The sequence below is a fragment of the Canis lupus genome, chromosome 3 (genome assembly GCF_011100685.1).
Source record: "Canis lupus familiaris isolate Mischka breed German Shepherd chromosome 3, alternate assembly UU_Cfam_GSD_1.0, whole genome shotgun sequence".
Lineage (NCBI taxonomy): Eukaryota > Metazoa > Chordata > Mammalia > Carnivora > Canidae > Canis > Canis lupus.
Genome location: NC_049224.1, coordinates 12,739,424 through 12,753,861, shown reverse-complemented (window position 1 = coordinate 12,753,861; position 14,438 = coordinate 12,739,424). Strand labels below are relative to the sequence as shown.

The 14,438-nt window shown below is 37.3% G+C and overlaps 1 protein-coding gene across 4 annotated transcripts in view; it reads left to right on the top strand.

Annotated features, from left to right (window-relative positions):
- LNPEP (leucyl and cystinyl aminopeptidase) overlaps positions 1-14,438 on the top strand; it is a 98,856-nt gene that overhangs the window by 52,999 nt on the left and 31,419 nt on the right. For all 4 annotated transcript variants that reach the window (XM_038532259.1, XM_038532257.1, XM_038532256.1 and 1 more), the window contains 6 exons: positions 249-403; positions 2,314-2,427; positions 3,829-3,963; positions 8,428-8,559; positions 11,556-11,716; positions 11,938-12,026. In XM_038532259.1, the coding sequence (XP_038388187.1) occupies positions 249-403; positions 2,314-2,427; positions 3,829-3,963; positions 8,428-8,559; positions 11,556-11,716; positions 11,938-12,026 (786 nt within the window). The remainder of the gene's footprint in view (positions 1-248; positions 404-2,313; positions 2,428-3,828; positions 3,964-8,427; positions 8,560-11,555; positions 11,717-11,937; positions 12,027-14,438) is intronic.

The window sequence follows — 14,438 nt, the reverse complement described above, 5'->3', positions numbered from 1 at the left end:
GTGAAGGAATTAGGTTTCTCTTGCTTTGCTAAGTGACAGAGGAACAGTGACTCTACAGGGATGGTTCAAGTCTTTCTCAACTGACCAATAGGTAGGAAACATACAACACTAGAATAGGGTTCCATTTGCGGAGTATAAAATGAACTCCCTGCCTCTTGATTCACAATGATAAACGAGTGGGTAAAATTTTTATTTAGGAAGTGCTTTACATGAAGGCTAGTTAATCATTTCTTTCTTCTTATGTCCAGATTTGGTGGCTATTCCTGACTTTGAAGCAGGAGCAATGGAAAATTGGGGTTTGCTCACTTTCCGAGAAGAGACACTTCTGTATGACAATAACACTTCTTCTGTGGCAGACAGAAAACTGGTTACTAAAATCATTGCTCATGAACTATCCCATCAGGTATTACAAGACTATTATATTTTATATCTCTATTTTATATTGTAGAGTTTTAAAATAGAATTAGATGCTTATAAAAAACTCAGCTTTTTATTGTAGTATCGCCTTTTTTCCATAATAAAATGGTGTTTTCTAACACAAACTTGATTTTCAGTTGAAAATGCTATCTAATATTTGCATAGGATTTTACAGTTTATAAAGAATTTTCACATCTATTCTCACCTTTACATTTATAACTGCTCTGAGATAGGTGATAATCCCATTTTACAGATGTGGAAACTGAGACTCAGTATAAGTAAATAAGCGAGTTACCCAGAGTCACACAGTTAATAATTGGCAGCACTGGGCCTTGAAGAGCCACTGTCTCCTCAGGATCTCCCTCTCTCTCTCTCTCTCTCTCTCTGTACTTTCTTGCCCTCTGATAATAGAGAGCTATTTCACCTCTGACAGATGCCACCAGCTCAGTATAACTTTGTGGTGGAGCAAGACTTGCCCTAAATTTCACTTTCCTCACAACTTTTGAACTGTAGTTGACAGGATTAGATTTTTGTTTTCTTCCCCTGCTCAAACTGCGTTGTTACTTTAGGAGAGAAACAAGGAGAAAAAGAAGGAAAACTATGTGGGTACGTGAACCTCTTGACTCTTTCCCCAACACCTTGACTTTCTTTTTCTTTTTCTTTTTCTTTTTCTTTTTCTTTTTCTTTTTCTTTTTCTTTTTCTTTTTCTTTTTCTTTTTCTTTTTCTTTCTTTCTTTTTCTTTCTTTCTTTCTTTTTTTTTTTCTTTGCTGAGGTGCTTAACAGTGTTGGGCATAGTTTGGGGGTTATCATGCATGATGGAAGGAGGATGCGGAAGAGGAGTAGCACATACTCTGGTCGGTTTGCTCCCTGTCTCAAACACCATATGTATGCCACTGTAGAGCCCTTGTGAAGACTTCTTAACAGGCTGGCATATGAAGCACCTACTTATCGACAGTTACGGTTTTAGTCATGTAGCCAACTTGTCCTTTAGGGATGCCCTCTTGGTCTGTTTTGCCTGGGGCCACCCAGCACCACTTCTCTGTTACTTTTTTAAAACTTAAAAATCATATTCCTCTGAAACAAGTTTTAAGATAATAGCTTTGAAGGATAATTGCTTTGTCATTCTCCAAAGTGTTTTGTTTTGATACCTAGTAGCCTTATTATTTTGCTGCTGGTTTGAGATGAGTCCCAGGCCACACTGAACTGCATACTCTGTTACCCACCACTCTCCATTTCAGGGATTTTTGAGATACATTTTTTTTTAAGAGTCTCCTATCATTGCTTTAATTCTTACTATTATATCATAGAAGAAGACATTTAAAGATCTTTCTGATTTCCTTTATTTATGTGCATGACAACTTTCTTAAGGAAAGTTACTTGCATTCTGTTTTGAATCATGATCTACTGTCCTCAGCTCTGGTGACTGAGGAGAAACATGAAACATGGGCTCTGTAGAAAGATCTGTTACATACAAGTTTATTTTTTAGTTGTCATGGATGGTTGTAGATAGAATGGAAATAATCTTACTAACTTGATATTAGAAGGTAGAAGAATTTCATCATCTAGGAAATAACACTTTTAATGAAGTAACTAAAAAATGTTTTTGTTTACCTAGTAAACTGTGTGCATTAATTTGATAAATATGCTGATTGTGTTTCTTGCATGTTTTCCCATTCACCAAGGTGAAAATGTTAACATTTTCATTTTAGAGTAAATGTATACAAATTTTCTTGTAAGTCGTTAATTTGAATATAGTTTGTTTCAACAAATACCTGTATTTTTAAGTAATTATAACCTAGTTATAGGTGATTAATCTGACAATTCAATTATTAAAAAATTCTTAGGGGTGTAAATGTTATATTGGTTACTGGTTTGTTTGTTTTTTCCCCCCACAGTGGTTTGGTAATCTGGTAACAATGAAGTGGTGGAATGATCTGTGGCTAAATGAAGGGTTTGCTACTTTCATGGAATATTTCTCTTTGGAAAAAATATTCAAAGAGCTCTCCAGTGTAAGTACAGCATTTGTTACATGTACTGTCATATTTACCATGTATTTTCTAGACATTTGGAGAAACGAAAATGTTTCTAGAAAGATATAATAAAATTGAACCTTGTTACTGATATGTTCTACCTCTTGAGATTTGACAGTGATAATTAAGCTTTTATTTATTGATATGTTTTATTGAAAGTTGAAATTAAGTGAAATTATGTTTTGTTAGGATGGACATTTTGAATCACTTTGCTACATTTTATTTTTAATAGATGTGGCCCTTCTCTTTGAAGGAGTTTAGATAAAGTTGAAAAGCCTTTTTTACAAAACAAAACTTTTTATCCTTTGTATAAAAAGAGAAAAAAAAATTAAGACGTTTTATAGTACTATCTCTCTGTTATCACTGTGATCATTCTTGTAACAGATTGATACAGTAATTTGCCTTGTTAAAGTAAACACCATATTTTGTACCCTTTTCAAAGACTTAGGACATCATTCTGACATAGAGAGCATAATAATGTTACTGAGTTATTAGTCTCTCTGGAAATGTTTCTATCCTTAGAAATATTTGAATATACTAGGCTGTGGTATGATAGGTATTGCCAAATAACCCAAGCAAGAGGTAGTAAAGTATAAATAAAGATCCCATTCAACCCTAAAATTCTGTGACTTTCTATTAAATATATGATTCAAGACTGCTTCAACATAGGGATACTCTTAAGAGCTTCCAGTTTGAAATTTTTGTGTAACACCCGTTCAAAAACTTACGGTGGGTAGAAGGAACTCATTTTTAGCTAGCATGCTAAGCAAAGTATTCTAAATCTATGTTACTTAATTAAGCAATGAGATACACAGTTTCACCACTTGGTGGTGCCCAGAATGTTTAAAACCTTTTAATGTATATTCTAGGGGAGCTTGTCTGCTGAGCTATGAAAGAATTCTACTTAAGTGTTATATTTTATTTCAAATGAACTTCAGTTAAGAGAAATGTATATTAATAAAGAAACATGGATAATAAATCAGCTTAAGGACCAGTTTTTATTTTTGCTTTTTAATTTCAGATATTATTTAAAAATATACACTAACCATTTTAGAATATTTACTTTGAATATCTATCTGGATTTGGCACATTTGGTTGCTTCGATAATAGATTCTTAATTTATCCTTAGGCAGTGGCTTCAGAAACCATGTTTTTCATGTGGCTAGGAGGTTTATTTCTTTTTTTAAATGTTAGGAATATGAACGAAAGTTGCTCTATTCCTACATTTTCAAAAGCTTATTTTCTGTGGTTTAATGAAGATGGTCTTTTTAAAAAATTATCTTAAACATTAAGTAGTCTAATTCATATAAATAATTACTGTACTTGCTTTTGCCTTTGATATTTTTCATGGCTTCCTAATCTGTTTGATGTTTTTGCTAGTATGAAGATTTCTTAGATGCTCGATTTAAAACCATGAAGAAAGATTCCTTGAATTCATCTCATCCGATATCATCATCATCTGTTGAGTCTTCAGAACAGATTGAAGAAATGTTTGATTCTCTTTCCTATTTTAAGGTACTGCTGTGCACACCAGGGACCTGAGTGGGTTTCAAGTTCATTTCATATTTGAGCAAGCTGCATCATTTAGATTACTTTATAGATTAAAAATTATTTTAAGATTGTTTTCAGGTATTTTTTTTTTTATATAAAATAATTTTTATTGGTGTTCAGTTTACCAACATACAGAATAATACCCAGTGCTCATCCCGTCAACTGTCCCCCTCAGTGCCCGTCACCCACTCACCCCCACCCTCCTCCCCTTCCACCACTCCTAGTTCGTTTCCCAGAGTTAGGAGTCTTTATGTTCTGTCTCCCTTTCTGATATTTCCCACACATTTCTTCTCCCTTCCCCTCTATTCCCTTTCACTATTATTTATATTCCCCAAATGAATGAGACCATATAATGTTTGTCCTTCTCCGATTGACTTACTTCACTCAACATAATACCCTCCAGTTCCATCCACGTTGAAGCAAATGGTGGGTATTTGTCGTTTCTAATGGCTGAGTAATATTCCATTGTATACATAAACCACATCTTCTTTATCCATTCAGGTATGCTTTTAAACTTTAAAATGTTTGCTTCTTTTTAAATCTTGGTTTTAACTTTTCTGTGTTTTTCTTTATTTCTCTATTCACATTTCAGCTCTCTGACTAGGTTTCTGGGCAGTTAATCAGATCATACAGCAATATATCTTTTTTTTTTTAATATATCTTTTAAAGTTGGTTTAGTCTCCAGGTCTACAGGTAGAATATATCTAGGGAACATTCTAAGCAGGCCTTTGGCTGCATTATTGAAAATTGAGGTGTGTTCCAGTCACAATTGCCAAAACATGTAAACCAAAAGAGATCGTAAGAGCTGAAAACTAGATTGCAGGAGCAGAGGCACAGACTCCAGGTTTGGGAGTGGAGCAAAAACAGAAAACTAGAATCCTCATTAGGATCACCATAAGTCAGGGGTGCCTGAGTGAGTGGCTTAGATGGTTGAGCATCTGCCTTTGGCTCAGGTTATGATTTTTGAGTCCTGGGATTTAGCCCTTGTGTTGGGCTCCCTGCTCAACGGGGAGTCTGCTTCTCCCTCTTCCTGTAACCTCCCACCCCTGGTCGCACACTGGCTCTCTCTCTCTCTCAAATGAATAAATAAAATATTTTTTTTAAAAAAGAGGGGGTCACCATAGGTCAGGGGACAGAACAGTGCCACTCACAGTTTTGGAGGGAGTCATGAATGTTAGGACTTATTTTTGCCTTCTTACTCTGGCTGTCAGATTGATTGATTAATAAATGACTTCCTGCACTGGACAGAGAAAATACAAAAAACATGTGAGAGACATATCATCAAAAGCTCAAAGTTTAGGTGGTGGGTACTTGTTAAGCAATAAGAGATGATATATGTGGAATGAATGGTACAAACTTTTTTTACTTAGAATTATGAAGAGAACTTTTTTAGAGGAAAATGGAATTGAAGGGAATTAATAAAAAGAATACAGATAAAGAAGAATGGGAAGCCCTGAGTAGGGCAGGAATGGGGCAGTGAGGTGTACAACGAACAAGGAATACTAATGGGCAAGAAATTTTTGTTTAGGGAGTAAATGCTTGTAGTGGAAGCCATATGTGGAGTAGGGGAAAGATGAGACAGGTAGGTTGGGGCAGTTGTAGAAGGTTCTGAATTCCATCAGGAATCTGGACTTTTTTCTGTAAGCAGTAGGAAGCTTTAGAAGATTTTTCAAACAAAGGAATTCCTTGATTAAAGTTACTGTTTAGGAAAACTAATTTGTTCCAGCTTACAAAGTAGATTTAAGTGGAGGGAGACCTGAAGTCAGGAAGTTGCTGGTAAAGTGCAAGCATGATGTGGTAAAAGTGTGAAATTAGGAGTGGTAGTGAAAGTGGAAGGAAAATGATGAGTGTAAAAGAACAGTCGGGGGAGGGAGGTTCTTGAAGGATTTAGTGACAGAGTAAGGCAGGCAGGCAAAGAGGGAGCCATGTTCTCCAGGTTAACACCTAACTGGCATAGAAAATGGTGGTACTGTTAACATGAGAACTGAAGAGTTTAATCACCTATATTAAATATATTCCAAGTAGAGCACCTGCTGTGATTTTTAAAGCCCATTTCGGATCTGTCAATAAAATGTTTAAACTTGTAGTTCTGTTCTTATACAGAACTGTTACTTCAGGATTTGTTTTTACAGAGCACTGTCATCCTCTGACCCATATCCCCAAAACCCCAAATTCAGTGTCTTCTGATCATGTGGTCTTCACAGCATACCTAACTCCTGTCAGTATGGTAACTACTTATTTCAGGATTGGAAGTCTGGCAAATACTCCACATAATTGGGAAAAGTAGGACTCTTGGGTAATTTACCAGTATTGTATGCAAGAACAAGTAAGGATCATTTGGGAAATGTGTTTTATAGACATATTCTATCTGGGGTTTTTGATCTTCAATCCTAATTTTGATGTAGATTGTCTGTTGAGGAGATCAACTAGGAAGGAAACTTTGAAAGAAAAAGAAAAAGAAAAAAAGGCCTGAAATTTAAATGCCAGAAGAGGGGCGCCTGGGGGGCTCAGTCAGTTAAGCATCTCCCTTCTTAAGTCATGATCCCAAGGTCCTGGGATCGAGCCCCACATTGGGCTCTTTGCTCAGCAGGAAGCCTGCTTCCCCCTCTCCCTCTGCTGTTCCTCCTGCTTGTGCTCTCTCTCTCTGTTGAATCAATAAATAAAACCTTTTTAAAAATGCCAGAGACACCAAAATGAGGAGTTTCAATGCAAGATGAGGATCCAGCAAGAGACTGAGAACGATGGTCAGTGAATAGGGGTAGAATCAAGAGAGGTGTCCCAAGGCCAAGTGCAGAAAGACTCCAAACGGGGAGTGAATGATTAATCATATCAAATGCTGCTGGCAGGTTGATGAGTGTGGGAATTGCCATTGGCTCGACACCACGAAGTTCTCCCGTGACCTTGATAAAAACACTTCCAATGGAGTGATGATTGGATGATGGCTCTAGAGAAAGTGGTTAAGAGAGCAAATGGAGCTAGCAAATGCAGACAGCTCTTTTGAGAAGTTTACTACAAAGGGGGAATAAGAAATAGGATGATAACTGGAAAAGGCATGGGGTTAAAGAAAGGAAGGACATCTTTTATTTGTTTTATATGAGGAATATTGCATAGTTTTGTTAATGGGAATGTAATAGTAGTGAGGGAAAGCTGGTGATGCAAGGCTGAAAGGGATCTGTTACCAACAAGAATGAATACTTAAATGTGTAGAACAAGTAACGCCATGAAGCATGGTATAGAAAAAAGGGAGTCGTAGGTATTAAATACGGTTATCTGTATCTGATGATCTTTTTTTTTAAAGGTTTTATTTATTTATTCATGAGAGACAGAGACACAGGCAGACGGAGAAGCAGGCTCCATGCAGGGAGCCTGACGTGGGACTCGATCCCGGGACTCCAGGATCAGGCCCTGGGCTGAAGGCAGCGCTAAACCGCTGAGCCACCCGGCTGCCCTGTATCTGATGATCTTGATGGCTTCATATTACTACATTTTTACCAGAAGTGAAAATCAAAGACTATTTGAGTTCCTTCTGTGTAGTAGGTATTGTTTTAGTCCCTGGAATTGAGTTTTTTGGATTTTCCCTCAACTAGGGTGGGTACAGTCTAGAAGAAGAAATGAATTAATAAATAATTAGATAAGTATATGTATATATATATATATTTAAATATATATCTGTAGCAGATGCAGAAAGTGATATAAATTGCTCTTGAAGATAGAGAAATATTTCTATCTCAAATCGGGGATGACTTCACAAAAGTGGTTTTTGGAGATGGTGACATATGCTTTGGTGACTCACTGGTGTCACTGAAGTGCCTTTAACAGTTGCATGTCGGATTTTGAATTATTAGTGTATGCGTACTGCCCTATACATTCATTAGTTCCAAACATATTTGAAGTGACTCTGCAGGAAGAAGAGAGATCTTGGTTATTTTAGCAACATGATATATTGAAACTGGAAATTAATGTACTCCCAAGCAGAGAGGCTTTTGGAGTTCTGCTTGTTTATTGTCTCCAGCAGTGAACCCATGAATTCAACTGGTATTCTGAGCACTGGGGATGGAGATGGGGATTCCACAGAAGATTTGGCATATTTTTCTATTAAAGATATATTCACAGACACTTAGCTTTTATCACAACACTGAGATAGAAACTGATAAACTACATAAATGGCTTATAGTAGGATTAGTATACGTGGGAATCTGCTCCCATTATTCTTTTGTCAGATCTCTTAAAATAATTTTTAAGACAATTTGAACACCATTCACATCTGATTATATGACAGTAAATAACAGTGTTTTACAACTAGGTTCTCTATATGTGAGTATATTATTAGAATAATTATATTTTGAATTTTAGATTCTCAATTCTATAAACCTATTGTAGTCTTTTATTTACTCCCTTTTCTCACTTTTCTTTTTTTTTTTTGAATAGGGAGCTTCCCTCTTGTTGATGCTGAAAACTTTTCTTAGTGAAGATGTGTTTCAACATGCTGTTGTTTTTTATCTGCATAATCATAGCTATGCCTCCATTCAAAGTGATGATCTGTGGAATAGTTTTAATGAGGTAAGTGACCTGAATATTTTATTTAGTTCTTAAAGAAGATCAGAGTTCTTCCATTTATATTTTTATCAAGCATATAAATAAGCAATAATATCAAAGATAGTTATTTGAGAAAGCACAGAGGTCAAGAAATAGATGTATAACATTTTTGTATAACCATTTTTGTTCTGTACCTTAATCTTGATTCCTGCTTTGTAGGAAAGTAGCCCTTCCTGAAGTAATAGATATATTACTATATTTTCATTATTTGAATTTTTTTTCAAAAATATGTTTTCCTTTTCTTCTTTTTTTTTAAAGATTTATTCATTCAGAGATAGCGAAGAGAGAGGCAGAGACACAGGCAGAGGGAGAAGCAGGCTCCCTGCAGGAAGCCCGATGTGGGACTCGATCCTGGGTCTCCAGGATCACACCCCAGGCTGCAGGCGGCGCTAAACCGCTGCACCACTGGGGCTGCCCTGTTTTCCTTTTCTTATCCTTTTGCATCTTTACCTCTGATTTATTTATTTATTTTTTCCTCACTCTGCCTTATGAAGCTTCCTGACTTTTGTGGCTCTTTTCTTACAAGACCATCCTTATAGATGATATACTACAAGCTGGCCTCCATGGGCTCCATATTGCCCTTGAATCATTTTGCTGTTTGGATTTTTTTGCGCCTGCAAATGTTCTAACAAGCAGTGCAATTAGGTCTGAGTTAAGCTTCAGAGTAATGCATGAACCCAGCCTGCATTGTGCATGTATGCTAATTGTATAACCCCCAGGAGCATTTTAGTTTGTTGTTACCCTAATCCAGATCAGGGGTTTTAATGTTTTGGAAGATCACAGACATATTTGAAACTTTGATGAAAATTCTGGACATATTCCTCCCCCCCCCCAAAAAAAAACCTACATATATGCACAAAGTTTCAAAGTTTTAGGGCCCAGGATTAAGAACTATTCTGGGGCTGCCTGGGTAGCACAGCGTCTGACTTTCAATTTTGGCTCAGGGTCATGATTTCAGGATTGTGAGATTGAGCCCCGTGTCAGATTCCATGCTCAGTGCAGTGTCTGCTTAAGACTCTCTCTTCCCCTTTCTGCCCCCTCCTTTCTACACTCTATCTCTCTAAAATAAATACATCTTTATTTTTTTTTAAGATTTTATTTATTTATTCGTGAGACACACACACACACACACACACACACACACACACACACACAGGCAGAGACACAGGCAGAGGGAGAAGTAGGTTCCATGCAAGGAGCCCGAAGTGGGACTCGATCCCCGGTCTCCAGGGCCACTCCCTGGACTGTAGGCAGCGCTAAATCGCTGAGCCACCCATGGATCCCCAATAAATAAATTTTTAAAATAACAACAACAACAAAAAAAAACCCTCGTATTCTGAATCTCTTCCATATACTCTTCCTGCTTCCTTTTCTTATCTTCAACCTGTATTTTCTAGCTGTTAACCCTGTGCCCAGAAGGTGTACCTTCCCTTCTCTCTCAGTTCTCTTTGCGAAGATGGATTAGTCCCTATTACTAAAGAGTTGCTTCCACATCACTGTTTTTTTGTTTTCTCATCATATGGTAACATTTCAATTGGAAGCACATTCTTTACTCTATACTCATTGTATTATCTCCTTGTATTGAGAATATATTTCTTCCTTTCTGACTTACTTCAGCTTTTGCCTCATAGTTTTCCTATCCCGACCTCGTCCCTAACATTATCCTCAGGTTTTTCGACCTCTGCATCAAAGTATGCCCTGGCCTTTTCATTCCCATCCCATTTCAAAGACCCAAAGTGCTTTCGGCAAAGTTTGTTTCCTTCCCAATCCATTATCCAGAAATGAATATATCAGAGCCCTGAGAAATGTAATATTAATGTTGCAGCGAATTTGGATAGGTTTGATCCATCTTTTCTGCTTTAAATAAATGGGCATATGGAGACTGAGGTGAGGCCTGCCATTGTGGAGTGATACTGTTACCAAACACTTAAGGCACTTAAACAATTTTAGGTGCTTGCAGTTCAAATGCATATACAACCTAGAGCACTGATTGGAATCAGAAGGTTAACTCACATGCTTTAAAGAGATAGTTGTTCCAGAATTTCTTCTCGATCATTGATGCCAGATGTCATAGGGACAGTGGGTTTTAGAGGGTCTGTGGACCTCTGACACTGGATGCTAGATTTCATAGGTAAGTTGATGCAATTTCTGGGAGAGTGTCTGTGACTATCAGAAAAGGTGACTACTGTTGTTTGGAGAAACTTAGAGTCAAGGCACCTGACCCATTGACATGTTACGCTTCTGCTCCTTTCTGGCACTCACACAGTATTAGTTCTTTCCAAGATGAGCATTAACATTTACAAAATCAGAGGGTCTGAGGAATAAAGAGAAATCTGTACACAGGCTGACTCATAGGAATTGAGTAGCTGTGCTTCTTATTCTAGAGCGTGTATCATTATTCATACCTTCTCAGTGGTAGTCTTGTGAGCTGAAGGAGTGCTTGTCCCTACTTAGAGATTTTGACAAACACTCAGTGAATGAACTTCTCTCTCAACACAGGGTTTCTCTTACTTTCTCTAGTTGTCACTTAGTTCTGTGCCAGGTGACTTTCCTTTTAGCAGTTGCTCATTTACTTAGATTAGAATTGTATTTAACTCCACATTTGTGCTCCTGTTTTTATATTAACAGTACACGTAGTCTGGAACGCCTGAGTGGCTCAGCGGTTGAGCATCTGCCTTCGACTCAGGGCATGATCCCAGGATCTGGGATCGAGTCCCATATCAGGCTCCTTGCGGGGAGCCTGCTTCTCCCTCTGCCTGTGTCTCTGCCTCTCTCTCTCTCTCTCTTTCTCTCTCCCTCGCTCGTGAATGAATGAATGAATGAATAAATAAATAAAATCTTTAAAAAAAACAGTACACATAATCTTCATAGAATATGGTAGGCAGAGAGGGAAAGGTACAAACTGTAAAGTTTTTAAGCTGTTTATTTTTAAGCAAAAATAATTCTTTTTTTTTTTATAGGTCACAAACAAAACACTAGATGTAAAGAAAATGATGAAAACATGGACCCTGCAGAAAGGATTTCCTTTAGTGACTGTTCAAAGAAAAGGAAAGGAACTTCATGTACAACAAGAAAGATACTTTTTAAATATGAAGCCTGAAATGCAGCCTTCAGATGCAAGGTACGTTCATGCCCTTTCTGCCTGCTATCTCTTTTGCACCCTTGGGTTAAAGTATTTGTAAATTACAATCGCCTTGGAAACCTAACAAGATTATCTTTTTCTGGGGATAGCTTGAAAATTTCTCCTTTCCGCCAAAGGGAAAGAAAAGGACCCACCAAATTATGTGTAACTGACTAAAATATTCGAGAGAGTAATAATCTTCCAATATTTTCTTTTCACAGCTATCTCTGGCATATTCCACTATCCTATGTCACTGAGGGAAGAAATTACTCAAAATATCCATTGGTATTTTTACTGGACAAAAAATCAGGTTTGACTCTAATTAACTCTTTTCTGATAAGAAATTTGAAACAGCATGTTTTTTTTTTTTTTAAGAAATCTGACCAAGCAGCAAGAGGGAGATTTTTTTTTTTAAAGATTTTATTCATTTATTCATAGAGACACAGAGAGAGAGAGAGAGAGGCAGAGACACAGGCAGAGGGAGAAGCAGGCTCCATGCAGGGAGCCCGACGTGGGACTCAATCCAGGGTCTCCAGGATCATGCCCTGAGCTGCAGGTGGCGCTAAACCGCTGCGCCACCAGGGCTGCCCAAGAGGGAGATTATACTTTCCAAAGTGTACAGTTTCGGAGTGTGTTTTATGAGTCACCTATACAAGACAGGACTAAAGTGATATTGGTCCATCTATCATGTATGAAGGTAGTGAAATAAGGTATAAACAGTTGCGCTGACTGTGCTAGCAGTCTTGGTAGAAAATTGCAAATGCTGTCTTTATAGCCTAGATAAATTTTATGTTACAAAGTATAAAGTAGTAGAAGCAGAGCAGTCTCTTGAAGTATGCTCTGCTATCTCCTTTTTAGGGGTGAGCATGGGCGACTGCATTTCAACAAGTACCTTAGATGATTCTTATGCATAATAAAGGTTGATTCAGGATCTAGATTCAGAGTAAATTATCGTTACAAAATATCCTGTGAACATAGTATACATTTTTTGGCAATAAGAAAATGGGGCGGGCAGCCCCAGTGGCTCAGCGGTTTGGCACAGCCTTCAGCCCAGGGTGTGATTCTGGAGACCCTGGATCCAGTCCCACATCGGGCTCCCTGCATGGAGCCTGCTTCTCCCTCTGCCTGTGTCTCTGCCTCTCTCTATGTCTCTCATGAATAAAAAAATAAAATCTTAAAAAAAAAAAAAAGAAAATGGGGCAAGAAATTATGATTGCAAGGAGGGATAAGAAAATGTAAAGATTGTATATGTTGGACCCATAACATAAGTAGTCTATGAAAAAAAAATCGAAATGTAGTTTCTGACCATTGGTGAAATATCACTACGAATGCCACACCACACATCCTGAGAAAATATGAATATTTTGGGTCCTGCAGGATACTCTAGATTTATGGAAAGGGAAAATTTCTTGTTTGAATTTGTATCTAGTGTTTAAGCCTATATTTTTGAGAGGGGAGTATGGCCTAGTGGTTAATGGAATGAACTTTGGAGCCAGATTGTCTGGTTCACTTGTATGATTGTAGGTAGTTCTGTGACTCTCTGAGCCTCATCCCTCAGCTGTAGAGTAGAGATAGGGATCATATTTTATAGTGTTATGGTGAAGATTGAGTTCATTTATGCAAAGCACCTATAATAATGTCTGGCATGTGTTATGTGCTATATAAATGTTAGCTGTTGTTAATGCTATTATTGAAAAATAAATCTTTAAATGTGGTAGACCCATAGTACATAAAATCTAGAAAATGGATTCACAACTATTCTCATGATTATTTCTTTCTAATAATTTTTAAAATATTTTTTACTTAGTCAATGTCATTGTGTATAGGTGATTTTTATATCTTGTTAAAAAAGAGATATATTTTATTTGATCTTTCCTTACTGTTGGACATTTGATACACCATTTGTCTCTATTTTAAAAAGTCTCAGTAAAAATTTAGGGTCTTACATGTTTGGTCATTATATGAACTTCTTTATGGGAATGATTCTCAGAAATGAAGATTGTTATCTTTTGTGATTTAGTACACATTTCTAAGTTGCCCTTCTGCTATGCAGTAATAATTTATAATGCCAGTTGAATTATATGAGCCTGCCAGTTGCATTGCAGTTTAACTAGAGTGGAGTGTTAAAACAATCTCATTATTTGAGATGCTGAGAACACTTGATAGTGTTACATCTTTGATTAATATAACATAACCAGAGATGCTGCCTTCCTTGATGAAAACAAAGCTCCATACTTTTAAGTAGCCTTGGAAGGATGGTCCCTGGCTGAAGAAAGAACACTTAATCCCATCTCCCTTTTTGGACCAGTAAGGAAATTTGTCAACCTCCCAATAGTATGTAAGTTTTTGGTGGCTTCAGAAATAATTGGACAATAAGAAGTCTGCTTTTATTTACACTTAACTTTTTCAGCTCAGTTTGTACATGAGCTTCTTAAACTCTTTTTGAGATTCACATCCCAAAGTCTAGCTCATATTTTACTGCTGTAGCCTCTTCTCCCTAAGCCCTTGCCTGGCATTCTATGCTTCTGCTGTACAAAAGCTGTTTTCAGCCCCTCAAACATGCTATCCTGCCTCATGTCTCTGGGCCTTTGCATATACTGTTTTCTCTCCCAGAAGAACATTCTTGTCTCCCCATTCCTTCGATTTACTGCTGTTCATTCTTCAGATCTCAGTGTGCCCACTGCTTGCTCCAGGAAGCTCTCCCTTACCCCAGGATAGGTTG